General features: G+C 41.8%; 1 protein-coding gene across 1 annotated transcript; it reads left to right on the plus strand.

Annotated features, from left to right (window-relative positions):
• Positions 1-181: 181 nt before the first annotated feature.
• On the plus strand, positions 182-14,655 carry LOC135515763 (serine/threonine-protein kinase 38-like). Its single transcript, XM_064939476.1, has 13 exons — positions 182-1,426; positions 3,538-3,677; positions 4,591-4,642; positions 4,800-4,922; positions 5,150-5,357; positions 6,101-6,255; positions 6,418-6,520; positions 6,647-6,708; positions 6,949-7,066; positions 7,197-7,320; positions 8,506-8,601; positions 8,803-8,894; positions 9,476-14,655. The coding sequence occupies exons 2-13, from the start codon at positions 3,544-3,546 to the stop codon at positions 9,598-9,600; spliced, it is 1,392 nt and encodes a 463-aa protein (XP_064795548.1). The 5' UTR covers positions 182-1,426; positions 3,538-3,543; the 3' UTR covers positions 9,601-14,655.
• The last annotated feature ends 219 nt before the right edge of the window (positions 14,656-14,874 follow it).

Genomic DNA, 14,874 nt, shown 5'->3' on the forward strand with positions numbered 1-14,874 from the left:
CGGTTTGGCGGTGGGTCAGTCGTGGGGTGGCATTTCTTTGGGGGGCCGCACAGCCCTCCATGTGCTCGCCAGAGGTAGCCTGACTGCCATTAGGTACCGAGATGAGATCCTCAGATCCCTTGTGAGACCATATGCTGGTGCGGTTGGCCCTGGGTTCCTCCTAATGCAAGACAATGCAGTTTCTGCAAGAGGAAGGCATTGATTATATGGACTGGCCCGCCCATTCCCCAGACCTGAATCCAATTGAGCACATCTGGGACGTCATGTCTCGCTCCATCCACCAACGCCACGTTGCACCACAGACTCCAGGAGTTGGCGGATGCTTTAGTCCAGGTCTGGGAGGAGATCCCTCAGGAGACCATCCGCCACCTCATCAGGAGCATGCCCAGGCGTTGTAGGGAGGTCATACAGGCACGTGGAGGCCACACACACTACTGAACCTCATTTTTACTTGTTTTAAGGACATTACATCAAAGTTGGATCAGCCTGTAGTGTGGTTTTCCACTTTAATTTTGAGTGTGACTCCAAATCCAGACCTCCATGGGTTGATACATTTGATTTCAATTGATAATTTGTGTGATTTAGTTGTCAGCACATTCAACTATGTAAAGAAAAGTATTTAATAAGAATATTTAATTCATTCAGATCTAGGATGTGTTATTTTAGTGTTCCCTTTATTTTTTTTGAGCAGTGTATTATTTATCATAAAATATTCACCGGGGCCATTGATAAAACTCCCTCACGAGCTGGGAAACCGGCCTTTAACGTTTAATTGAGTGAGAAGTGTTCCAGAGGCTGGCTACATTGTAGTCCTATCATCGTGAAACCATTCCCTGTAATGTACTGTATTTTCAATTACTACAATGTAGGCAGCCTGGAACGCAACCACGCTCAGGGTAAACCGGTGGACGGACCTGAAAAAAAGGCATATTACTTTCCTCTGCTTGGTAGCGAGCGAGGTTACGTCCCCCAATATTTCCACGACCGATTGGTTAAAATAAACATTTATTTCATTTTCTCTTCTTCTATTGGCTAATCTCGGTGTCATTTCTGTAGCATGTACTTGCGTGGAGTGAGCGTTATGGTTTTTAGTGCATCCATTCTGGGACTAATTGGCTATTTTACTATTTACAGGGAGGGTTGAGGTCGAAGATTGATGAGTGGAGACGAGCAACGCTTACCAAACCCTTGTACTGTAGGCTTGTTAAATATCAAAAAAATAGTTGTCATTGACAAGTCTTTTATTTTCTCCATACACAGTCCGTGTTTGCAGTGTGTGTATCTAGTTAACGCTAGATAGGTAGTACCTAACGTCGAGTCTTTCCACTCATTCCCTAGCCAAATTTACGGACCTAAATTCTGTCATATTGGAGCAGGGCTGGGCAGCTAGCCTAGCCATCAATTGAATCTGGAGCAGGATACAGAGGTAGGTAACTAAAAGCTATTATTAAATCCAAGTCTGGATAGTTTTGACGTCGATCAACAACTATCAAGACATAGACAGCCTACACCTAGCCTTGATGTCAAATTGCAATGACATCATTCAATACAGTTATCTTCTCGTTGGCAGACTTGTTTCGTTGCATGCATGCATACCTGTGGTTTTGTCATGTTTACGTCTGTTACGCAACTCAATGCACAAATCATGGCAATGACGTGTTCATCATCACCTGCTCGTACAGTCCTTATTATTAACACTGGCGCCACATAAGCCGCGTCCTCATCATGGCCATCATGTTATATACATTGAGTCATTGGAATTGAATGAAATAATATGTGAAAACATTCCAATGTTGCATCTACGTCCAATCCGTTTCTATTTTGGATCTAGCTATGTATCAAATTCAATAGTTAAAAATTCACAAATAACAATGGGACATCCGAAGCACTGGTTTCAAATCAAACATCACAATTCACAAGCTTTGGTAAGGCCATCAGCAATATCCCTATTTCAATCATGCCTGAGTAGTGATGGATACAGAATGTCTGAAATCCACACAACAAAGGACATTACCACTAGTACTAACTACGAGCTTAAATCTCAGGAAAATACAATATGTAGATATTGCTAAATTGACATACCTAATAGTATAATTAAAGATGGCCTTTGCATAAGGAAAGCAGAATAAGTGAAGGGTGACGTTTTAGGCAACCGGAGTAGGAGCCTGGTGCACACCTCATGAAAACAGGCATTGGAAATTGTGTTGTGATTCATTGGACTGGTACATGAGCTCAATCCTATGGACCAGTCCCCCAAGACACTCTTCCTCACTGCCCATTGAGATGTTTCTGAAGGCATGGAGCTTGGTGTTGTTCTTGGCTGTGTGTATGTGTACCAGACAGTCCCCCTCCCTCTGGCATCATGACTGGGTCTTTTCATGCAGAAGGGGAGTTGCTTCCTGTCCGATGCTGACACACAGGGTGGAGACCACTTGGTTTCTTGATTGCATGTTTAACCCCCCCCCACACACACACACACACACTGCACACAAAATCAAATCAAATTTTATTTGTCACATACACATGGTTAGCAGATGTTAATGCGAGTGTAGCGAAATGCTTGCGCTTCTAGTTCTGACAATGCAGTAATAACCAACAAGTAATCTAACTAACAATTCCAAAACTACTGTCTTATACACAAGTGTAAGGGGATAAAGAATATGTACATAAAGATATATATGAATGAGTGATGGTTCAGAGCAGCATAGGCAAGATACAGTAGATGGTATCGAGTACAGTATATACATATGAGATGAGTATGTAAACAAAGTGGCATAGTTAAAGTGGATAGTGATACATGTATTACATAAAGATGCAGTAGATGATATAGAGTACAGTATATACGTATACATATGAGATGAATAATGTAGGGTATGTAAACATTATATTAGGTAGCATTGTGTAAAGTGGCTAGTGATATATTTGACAACACTGACTGACTGAGGCCCAACACACATGTACTGATATTCAACATAAGCCTACTGTACATCCAATTGCTTTTAGTTCCAGTGGCCCCTCTCTGCACCTGTCTTTCAAGAAAGAGTGAACTTGCATCAAATCAATGTTTTTTTGGTTACGTACACAGTTTAGCAGATGTTATAGCAGGTGCAGAAAAATGCTTATGTTACTAGCACCTAAAAATGCAGTAAAATGTCAAGCAAGAACATAAGTAATACAAGGTGAAGAAATATCCGAATGAATCCAATTAACCTAACAACCCAAATACCACTGTAACAGTCATCCAAATGCAATCTATACATATCTACACTGGATGAATTTACGTAAGATATACTATGAATGGGTACAGAGGGAAGATTAGATGTTTTAGTGTGGGCATAACTGGTCTGTACTATGCAAAGACAAGTTAAAACAGGCTCCTCACTGCTAGTAATAGACAGTAGCAATACAATGTCTCTCAGATATTACTCAACTGGAACTAAAAGCAATTGGATGTACAGTAGGCTTATGTTGAATATCAGTACATGTGTGTTGGGCCTCAGTCAGTCAGTGTTGTCATTGTTTCCCTTTGCTCTACAGGATAGTATGGCCATGACGGGAGGGACTGCAGCTGCCCTTCCCATGAGCAACCATACCCGGGAGAGGGTGACCGTGGCCAAGCTGACACTGGAGAACTTCTACAGCACTCTGCTGACACAACACGAGGAGCGAGAGACAAGGTACGTGTCTTCTATAGGTCACCGATGAATGTGACAGCCAGGTGTTCCGAATATTTGTATTTGGCAACGCAAGCTTGTTTTGGCTACATTTTAAGAGGACCCAAATAGTGGGTTATGTTGAGAGAATGGGAGAGACTTTGTTCTTTATAAAATGGCTGGGGTTTATTCCAACCCGAGCATCCTCACATTTGTGAGCTAGCATCAAAATCCCAACTGTTTAGCCGAAGTACGGTGGCTCCTGTAGGACATCTCTACTATGGAGGGTGAAACTGTAACACACAACAATAACATACAGTGGGGCAAAAAAGTATTTAGTCAGCCACCAATTGTGCAAGTTCTCCCACTTAAAAAGATGAGGCCTGTAATTTTCATCATAGGTACACTTCAACTATGACAGACAAAATGAGAAAAGAAAATCCATACAATCACATTGTAGGATTTTTAATTAATTTATTTGCAAATTATGGTGGAAAATAAGTATTTGGTCACCTACAAACAAGCAAGATTTCTGGCTCTCACAGACCTGTAACTTCTTCTTTAAGAGGCTCCTCTGTCCTCCACTCGTTACCTGTATTATGGCACCTGTTTGAACTTGTTATCAGTATAAAAGACACCTGTCCACAACTTCAAACAGTCACACTCCAAACTCCACTATGGCCAAGACCAAAGAGCTGTCAAAGGACACCAGAAACAAAATTGTAGAGTAACAACACTGGGGTCGACTGGCTTCAGAGTAACAACACTGGGGTCGACTGGCTTCAGAGTAACTAGACTGGGGTCGACTGGCTTCAGAGTAACTAGACTGGGGTCGACTGGCTTCAGAGTAACTGGACTGGGGTCGACTGGCTTCAGAGTAACTAGACTGGGGTCGACTGGCTTCAGAATACCTGCATGTTCCCCTCTGTTTTTCCAGGCAGAAGAAGCTGGAGAAAGTCATGGATGACGAAGGCTTGATAGATGAAGAGGTAAACCTCCACTCGTGTGGAATGATGGCTTTAATTCCTATAAGGGATTGGAATCAATGTCGTGGGTAGCACTTTCTTTGCATGTTTGTCACATCTACTATTTTAGAGAGGCCAAATGGAACTGATTATCGGTGTCTCTGTGCCCGTTTCTCAACAGAAGGTCATGCGACGCTCCCAGCACGCCAGGAAGGAGACAGAGTTCCTGCGGCTGAAGAGGACCCGGCTGGGCCTGGACGACTTTGAGTCACTAAAGGTCATTGGTCGAGGCGCCTTTGGAGAGGTAGGTTATTATATCTCTCTCACTCTCCAGTTTATTTTCTTTATATGGACCTTTGTGTGTATGCTGGTATTGATTGTGGATTAATATGGTCTTTACTGAAGTTTTCAAAAAAGTTTGCAATGCATGGTTTGGTCTGACCACTCATTTTATAAAGCAGTTAGCAACTAATTACACTTAAGCCTCTCAAATGTGGCATACTCATGTGTGACTCCTACGTTTGTCCTAAGGTCCGCTTGGTGCAGAAAAAAGACACCGGGCACATATATGCCATGAAGATCTTGAGGAAAGCTGACATGTTAGAGAAGGAGCAGGTGGCTCATATTCGGGCAGAGAGGGACATCTTGGTGGAGGCGGACGGGGCCTGGGTGGTTAAGATGTTCTACAGTTTCCAGGATAAGAGGAACCTCTACCTCATCATGGAGTTTCTACCTGGAGGTGGGTTTCTCTTGCTGGCCACAGTCTGACTCCACAAATTACATCAAACCATTTTGTATTAGGAATAGATATAGTGACGTTACACATTGTACATAGAGACATCTAGAGCAGGGTTCTTTAACCTTTCCCATCATGTTAGTTGTACAAACTATTTTCACATCTTATCGGGTGAATGATAATGTCAAGGAGAAGCAATCAATGAATAGATTTGGTAGATAGCTTTTCATCATTTTAACCTCCCCACATGATAATTGAAAGAGGGAAGTATAAACTTTAACATGGCCAAAAATGAATGTCCAAGTTAAGAAAGTTTTACTAGCAGCTCCACTGAGTGTAGTTAACAAGAACAATGAATGTAATTTGGTCCGACCAATCCCGGTTCTTGTTGCGTCATGCTGATGGCAGCGTCTGGTTTTGGCATAAGCAGCATGAGTCCATGGACCCATCCGGCCTGGTGTCTACGGTACAGGCTGGTAGTAATGTATGGGGAATGTTTTCCTGGCACACGTTAGGTCCTTTGATACCAATTGTGCAACGTCTGAATGCCACACCTTGTACTATCCATGCCCCGATGAATTTGGGCTGTTCTGGAGGAAAAAGGGGTTCTACCCAGTACTAGATGGGTGTAGCTAATAAACTGGCCAATGAGTGTATGCTGTTATTATTTAATTTAATTGGTTATCTGTTACACACATCATGTAAAAAAAACGGGGTTAGTGGCATAGTGTCATTAATATGTGCAGGTGACATGATGACCCTGCTGATGAAAAAGGACACCCTGTCTGAAGAGGCTACCCAGTTCTACATAGCCGAGACTGTCCTGGCCATCGACTCCATCCACCAGCTGGGCTTCATCCACAGAGACATCAAACCTGATAACCTGCTTCTGGACTCCAGGGTGAGAGACTGGCCTGGTCCAGGCCTACCCCTGTACACAAACAAACACATGCTCAGAGACACGCACACAGAGAAGCATTCACTTACAGATGGCCATTTCAATTAAAGTATATAATAACTGTTCGTATTGGAGGTGTGATCGGAGAGTCTTTTTCTTCTGCAGGGCCATGTAAAGCTGTCTGATTTTGGTCTGTGTACGGGACTGAAGAAGGCCCACCGCACAGAGTTCTACAGGAACCTCACACACAACCCTCCCAGTGATTTCTGTGAGTCACTCTTTACTACTTGTGAATCATTCACTTTTAATTTCATTCAGACAAAATATAATTTGTTTATTCAGTCGTTTTAATGATAGATCACTGCCATGTCTTTGAACTTGAAATATTCCACAGCTTTCCAAAACATGAACTCAAAGAGAAAAGCAGAGACGTGGAAGAAGAACCGGAGGCAACTGGTAAGAGTTTGTGCATGTGGAGGCTATACATTTTACCGGCCATTATGTCTTTGGTACCGACCTTCTCATTGGTCCTTTGAGCAGGATCCCTCTCGGGGATTTCATAAATGTTTTTCTTAAGGATCCTCTGATCACCACAGACCGTGGGCTGTGAAACAAGCACACCCAATACTGTAGCCTTTGGGTTGGTTTTACTTATTAGTGTCTCATTAGTGTCTCATCTGTTTGTTTAACCAACAGGCCTACTCCACAGTGGGAACACCGGACTACATTGCCCCAGAGGTGTTCCTGCAGACGGGATACAACAAGCTCTGTGACTGGTGGTCTCTGGGGGTCATCATGTATGAGATGCTGATAGGTATGTCTATGTAACCGAGTCAATTACAACATGCCCAAGTATGTTAGGATGTTTTTTCAGAAAGCTAGCTGGCTAACTCATTGCTCCTACTTTGTAACATACTGACATTCTCCCCTGTTGTGTGTCTCAGGGTACCCCCCGTTCTGTTCTGAAACACCCCAGGAGACATATAGGAAGGTGATGAACTGGAAGGAGACCTTGGTCTTCCCCCCTGAGGTGCCCATCTCAGAGCGGGCCAAGGACTTGATTCTCAGGTTTGTGGTCATATGAAACCTTATAGGATATCCGCTTGTGTGTGTGTATCAAAGGGTATTGTCCTCTTAGGAAAAAAGTATTAACACTTTACTGGTATAATTTTTTTAATTTCACCTTTATTTAACCAGGTAGGCCAGTTGAAAACAAGTTCTCATTTACAATTGCAACCTGGCCAAGATGAAGCAAAGCAGTGAGACAAAAACAACAGTTACACATGGAATAAACAAATGCACAGTCAATAACACAATAGATAAATCTATATACAGTGTGTGCAAATGTAGTAAGATTAGGGAGGTAAGGCAATAAATAGGCTATATAGGCAAAATAATTACAATTTAGCATTAACACTGGAATCCAGTGTCCACCTGGCCGTGCTGCTGCTCCAGTTTCAACTGTTCTGTCTTATTATTATTTGACCATGCTGGTCATTTATGAACATTTGAACATCTTGGCCATGTTCTGTTATTATCTCCACCCGGCACAGCCAGAAGAGGACTGGCCACCCCACATAGCCTGGTTTCTCTCTAGGTTTCTTCCTAGGTTCTGGCCTTTCTAGGGAGGTTTTTGTAGCCACCGTGCTTCTACACCTGCATTGCTTGCTGTTTGGGGTTTTAGGCTGGGTTTCTGTACAGCACTTTGAGATATCAGTTGATGTACGAAGGGCTATATAAATAAATTTGATTTGAATGATAGATATGCAGATGATGATGTGCAAGTAGAGATACTGGGGTGCAAAAGAGCAACAAAAAAAATAATATGGGGATGAGGTAGTTGCGTGGGCTGTGTACAGGTGGAGTGATCTGTAAGCTGCTCTGACCGCTAACGCTTATAGTTAGTGCTTTAATACTTGTTATAAAGATGTGAGCCTTTTATAACGTCTTATATTTTAGGCCTATAGCTTCACATCTGCTAGATTGGGAGAACTCAAAATAGCTGTTAATCATGATCATTATGAGATGTTAATGATGAAGACATAAGGTGGTCATGCATGTTATGACATGACTTTATAATACATTAGAACTGGATCGTAAGTCACATCTGCAGGCTGAGTTACCAAAATGATCACATCCACAAAAACACGCCGTATCAAACTGCAGTAAAGTAGACATTTTATTTCAGCGCAATAAATTTCCTATTTTGTGAAACAAAGGCTTTGGTGCTCCAACAACATGAACCCATTTCAGGTACTGTAATGATGCTGAGAACCGTGTTGGTGCTGTGAGTGTTGAGGAGATGAAGAGTCACGCCTTCTTTGAGCCTGTGGACTGGGAACACATCAGGTATGTTTTGTTCTTCAGTACATACGTGCGTGTCTAAGCATGTGTGATGGCAATATCTTAAAGGAGGTATAACATGCAATCACAGCCCAAACAAAAGGCAAGTCACTTAGCTTTAAATTGGTTGTCTTTGGTGCGTTTCAGCAAAATGCATTAGGAAAAAGGTTTTAAATAGACCGACTCACATTTGCTTTCCTTCCATAGGGAAAGACCAGCCGCCATCTCCATTGAGATCAAGAGCATCGATGACACATCGAACTTTGATGAGTTCCCAGAATCGGACATCCTTCAGCCAGGTAATAATAATCACTTTGTCTCTGTAACAGTATAACTTTAGACCGTCCCCTCGCCCATACCCGGGCGCGAACCAGGGACCCTCTGCACACATCAACAACAGTCACCCACAAAGCATCATTACCCATCGCTCCACAAAAGCCGCGGCCCTTGCAGAGCAAGGGGAACCACTACTTCAAGGTCTCAGAGCAAGTGACGTCACCGATTGAAACGCTATTTAGCGCGCACCACCGCTAACTAGCTAGCCGTTTCACATCCGTTGCAGCTCAAAGTAGTAATAGAGATGTATTTCATGTTATGAAAAGTTTTTCACAATATTTATGAAATGAATGATAAAATGTAAAAACTATGAAAGCATTTGTGCTGCAGTGCAGGTTTGCTTTGGTGTACAGGAATCTTTGAGTTCTCTCCAATTTAGATGAAATAGGACCCATAGTCCTGTTGTTATTCATACATTCCTACACTTCTGAGATCAAGATTAATTTCCTATTCAGTTTTTCCCTCTAGTGGCAAGGAGGCGACAATAACACTGGTATTAACCTTAATACACTGTTGTACATAATTGACCATCTTGTTGTTGTAGTTTCCAACGTGACGGAGCCAGACAAATCCAAGGACTGGGTGTTCCTGAACTACACCTACAAGAGGTTTGAGGGGCTGACTCAGCGAGGCACCATCCCCACATACATGAAGGCAGGAAAGGCCTGAGATAAGGAGGGCATGAGGGAAATGGGAGGGACAATGTAGACACAGGGTTGGGCGGTAAACCCCTGCTGTGCTGAAAGCACAGGATCAAGAAAAATGATGAGGAGGTTCTTGGCTACATGCTTCACCAGGGATTTCCTGCTTGGCCACATCCATTGGGGCACCAACAGCAAGAGGAACAGGGATATAAATAATACGTGTATCATATTTTGTCTTAGGCCTTGCTTGGGCTGTTAAAGGGGAAGTTTGTGTTTTACAACTTGATGTTAGATGGTTCCTCAACCTGACAAAACTGAACTTCCCCTTTGAAGTGACTACTACTAGGTGACTAAATCAACTGGCGTTTCTTCTGCCCAGGTGTTGCTGAGTTATGCCTGATCTTACAACACCTGGATAGGTATTTTACCTATCGGCTAACCACATGTTATAGCAATCTGGTGTCCGACGGCATAGTCGATGACGAGGTACGCAACCATTGGTTGATGCAACGTCTGAGCAGGGGAACGCGACCATCATATCTGCATGTTTACACACTGATTTGCAGGGTCTAAAACGCTGGAGAAGGACTGCCCCACACACAGGGTATTCGTTGGGGGTTATCCTAGTGACCTCATGTATGACTGCAGAAAAATGCATGTAGTTAATGTTAAGTAAACGTGGTTTGCTAAACTTGTAGGTATAAAAAGTTCTAACGTTTCAAGTCATTTATGGGTGCCGTGTTAGCCAAAATATTTCATTCTAGTTACAATGCAAATAGTAATCCTTCCGTCATGGAACGTTCGCTGCTAACATGGAGTATGGTGAGCCATCCGTACATGTATCTATGGCTCTGGGATTAATCCATTGGTGTCAATTTAATGCCTTGATAATCTGGAATTTAATAGCTCTAAATTATTTAATGGTGTCAAAGATGCATAGAAAAGTGTTGCATTTTAGTGGTTGAGATAAGAAACGGTAATGTAGAAGCAGATTCGTTTTTGCAAGTTCGAGGACAAGTCATGGATGTCAATGACAATTCATTGCTACTAATACTTAAAAGTAGCAATATGATGCAGAAAGTAAACTGTATATAGGGTTAAGTTCTGTAACAACTAAGCGCATTGAAGCGTGATGCTTAACTTCTCTGCTTTTTTGGTCCAGTGGCTACCACGCTGTATACGGTGTGAAGCGAACCCTTGCACATGCGCAGATGCTATGTGTGACTGCGGGAGAGCAACGTCTTGCATCTCGCTCATCTCCGTATCTGCGGTGCTGCTCGTGGCAATGTCATTTCGCTGAGTGTAACTTTACATTAGTTACATTTCTGTTCAAATTTATTGACAAAGATATCAGATGGCACCTTCTTTTTTTTTAAGAACATTGGAAATCATGTTTGTCTCCACTTCACATCGCTCCCCAAAATGCATCCATTTAAGTTAGGAACTACATTTTCAATTAAATGTACTTTTTTAGAGTAAACATTTACTAAACTTTACTTAACGTAAGGGTCAAGCATTTCTGTGATTCTGATTTAGTTGTGCACCTCAGCAACTTGCATATCCAATAATCTAAACTCCTGTAATGTTGCCATTACTACATCCCCCTTGGCGTTTTTCCTATTTTGTTGCATTACAACCTGTAATTTAAATTGATTTCTATTTGGATTTCATGCAGTGGACAGACACACAATAGTCCAAATTGGTGAAGTGAAATGAAAAAAATAACTTATTTAAAAAAAACTTAACGTCAACTTGGCTCATGCATATGTATTCACCCCCTTTGCTATGAAGCCCCTGAATAAGATCTGGTGCAACCAATTACCTTCAGAAATCACATAATTAGTTAGATTGCAAACAGGTGGACTTTATTTAAGTGTCACATGATCTGTCACATGATGTCAGTATATAGACACCTGTTTGGATAGGCCAGAGTCTGCAACACCACTAAGCAAGCGGCACTATGAAGACCAAGGAGCGCACCAAACAGGTCAGGGACAAAGTTGTGGAGAAGTACAGATCAGGGTTGGGTTATTAAAAAAAATCAGAAACTTTGAACATCCCATGGAGCACCATTAAATCCATTATTAAAAAATGGAAAGAATATGGCACCACAACAACCCTGCCAAGAGAGGGCTGCCCACCAAAACTCACAGACCAGGCAAGGAGGGCATTAATCAGAGACCAAAGACAACATTGAAGGAGCTGCAAAGCTCCACAGCGGAGATTGGAGTATCTGTCCATAGGACCACTTTAAGCCGTACACCCCACAGAGCTAGGCTTTATTGAAGAGTGGCCAGAAAAAAACATTGCTTAAATAAAAAAAAATAAGCGAACACGTTTGGTGTTTGCCAAAAAGCATGTGGGAGACTCCCCAAACATATGGAAGAAGGTACTCTGGTCAGATGAGACTAAAATGTAGCTTTTTGGCCATCAAGGAAAAATACCTCCCATCACCCCAAGGACACCATCCCCACAGTGAAGCATGGTAGTGGCAGCATCCTGTTGTGGGGATATTTTTCATCGGCAGGGACGATGGTGCTAAATACAGGGAAATTCTTGAGGGAAACCTGTTTCAGTTTTCCAGAGATTTGAGATTGGGATGGAAGTTCACCTTCCAGCAGGTCAATGACCCTAAGCATGCTGCTAAAGCAACACGAGTTGTTTAAGGGGAAACATTTCAAATGTCTTGGAATGGCCTAGTCAAAGCCCAGACCTCAATCCAATTGAGAATCTGTGGTATGACTTAAAGATTGCTGTACACCTATCCAACTTGAAGGAGCTGGAGCAGTTTTGCCTTGAAGAATGGGTAAAAATCCCAGTGGCTAGATGTGCCAAGCTTATAGAGACACCCCAAGGGACTTGCAGCTGTAATTGCTGCAAAAGGTGGCTCTACAAAGTATTGGCTTTGGAGGGGTGAATAGGTATGCACGCTCAAGTTTTTTTGTGTGTGTCTTATTTCTTGTTTGTTTCACACACACAAATATTTTGCATCTTCAAAGTGGTAGGCATGTTGTGTAAATCAAATTTATACAAACTCCAGGTTGTAAGGTAACAAAATGGGGTATATACTTTCCCAAGCCACTATCTGGCACCGGTCAAAGTTCAAATGCAATGTGATCTGGAGCAGGTGTAAATTCAATGTATCAATTTATTTATTTTGACCATGAACAAATTGATAAATCCCCAAACATTTGCTGAAATAAACACCCAAACACACCACAAATTAGGGTGCATCATGTGTTAATGTGGAATTAGTGTTGATAACTAAAACGAAATACCTCAAATATAACAATGCTAGAAGATACCTGTAGACTTCCAGTCATTGTGCTAATGCTAGTTAGCATTGAAGCATTGAAGTAGATAAAGGGCCTCATTGCCAAAATCCCGAAGTATCCCTTTAACTTGTAAATGATTCATGAATGGAAATAAAAATGAATTGTTTACATAGAGAAGAATAGTTAAGGTAACTTTTATAAAAAGTAGTTTAACTCAAATTCCTTATTTATTCATTCTTAACTTCATCTGTCTTTCACCAGAACATGTTACAAATATATTAAAGGGATAGTTCACCCAAATTACACATTGGTTACCTTACCCCTTAAGCAGTCTATGCTTTGGTTTTAATTTCCCTGGCACTGTTACCAAATGTTAATGTTTTAGCATTTGTGGCACAAATAACTGTAATTTGGGTGAACTATCCCTTTTAATATAACTGGTTGGCACTGGGCGGGAACAGGGACGGGTTGTGTATGTGTGGTAGGTGATTTGCACCAAATGATGATAGGTTTCCATCCAATTGGTGACAGATTTTCATGTGAATATTTTCCAATCTGCATTAAAACAATATGTGCATTTTCCCACCAGAAAGTTTTCCATCAAATTGACTTGTTGTGGATAAAAGACTGTGCGTGATGACAGTGCACATACAAAAACTTTTGCGTTTAAATTCCTATGTACCGAATAAAAAATACATGTTAGCTGGGGTTCTATCGCATTTTCAACTCTACTGATGGTTTTGTCACAACAAATGTTGCGTTATATAGTGAATGTGCCCACTCTGGTATTGGCACGTGCGCTCTAGCCAACAGCTCGTATTTACAGTGCGGGAAGGCCACCTACGTGATGAGATTATTATGGATAAATGTACATTTGTAAAAAACAAACATCTATTTAACCTTTTTATTTAACTATGCAAGTCCAGTTAAGAACAAAATCTTATTTACAATGGCGGCCTATCGGGGAACAGTTGGTTATTAAATGCCTTGTTCAGGGGCAGAAAGATGGATTTGTACCTTGTCAACTCGGAGTTTCGATCCAGCAATATTTCGGTTACTGGCCCAACGCTCTAACCACTAAACTACCTGCCGCGAGATTATTATTATTTTTTGTTGTTGTGAAAAGGCAGCTAAGCATCGATCATCATGTCACCAGAATAAGACCCTCAATGTATATTGGAAAGGAGCATCAAGCTCATCACTGTTCACTTTCACTACGGGTGGAATTAATCCTAGTTTATTTAATCTGTAGTGTAATAAACTGCATGTTTTCCCGAGTCGTGGTGGGAGGACCACTCAATATCATCGCGTGACTCCAAATTTACTTCGAATGATGTTTATTATAGCAATACGCGTCCATAAAGGAGTTTCCACCGCCATTTATAGCGGTAATTCATTTTATCTGCACAAAGATCGCACCTTGTCTACCGTGTTTTGTCGACATGTGTCGTCACATTTTTTATTCAACTATTTTACTCGCGTAAAAAGGTTGGATGGAAACATGGTTGGTAACATATTATTTCCCCCTCCCCCGAAAAATCCTGTGAGGTATGTGCAAGTGTTTTAAAGAACCCTGTTGTTTTCTATTCCTGGGAAAGGAGATCGCAAGAGGATTTCCTTGGAAGACTTGATTTCCATCAGAGTAAATCATTAGTTGTAATGTCTTTCACAGCAAACAGCAGTATATTCCATAGGTACAATCTCATAATATAGGCTACTCTGAATTATGGTCTTGAAGACAGTTCGACTAAGCGATTGTATTGCAATAGATACTTGAAATAGATTGCTTGTTTGTTACATTTATAATCGCTGTTTTTATTAAATAGTTAGGGAGCCACATAGAGCGTTCTGAGCCCTCTCCTGTACTCCCTGTTCACCCACGACTGCGTGGCCACGCACGCCTCCAACTCAATCATCAAGTTTGCGGACGACACAACAGTGGTAGGCTTGATTACCAACAACGACGAGATGGCCTACAGGGAGGAGGTGAGGGCCCTCGGAGTGTGGTGTCAGGAAAACAACCT

Source organism: Oncorhynchus masou, chromosome 27 (assembly GCF_036934945.1).
Source record: "Oncorhynchus masou masou isolate Uvic2021 chromosome 27, UVic_Omas_1.1, whole genome shotgun sequence".
NCBI lineage: Eukaryota > Metazoa > Chordata > Actinopteri > Salmoniformes > Salmonidae > Oncorhynchus > Oncorhynchus masou.

Coding starts and splice junctions, on each gene's coding strand:
- LOC135515763 (XM_064939476.1), top strand. CDS start 3,544: ATGGCCATGACGGGAGGGACTGCAGCTGCCCTTCCCATGAGCAACCAT. Junction 5,358..6,100: donor CATGGAGTTTCTACCTGGAG/GTGGGTTTCTCT, acceptor TAATATGTGCAG/GTGACATGATGACCCTGCTG. Junction 6,709..6,948: donor AGAAGAACCGGAGGCAACTG/GTAAGAGTTTGT, acceptor TTTAACCAACAG/GCCTACTCCACAGTGGGAAC.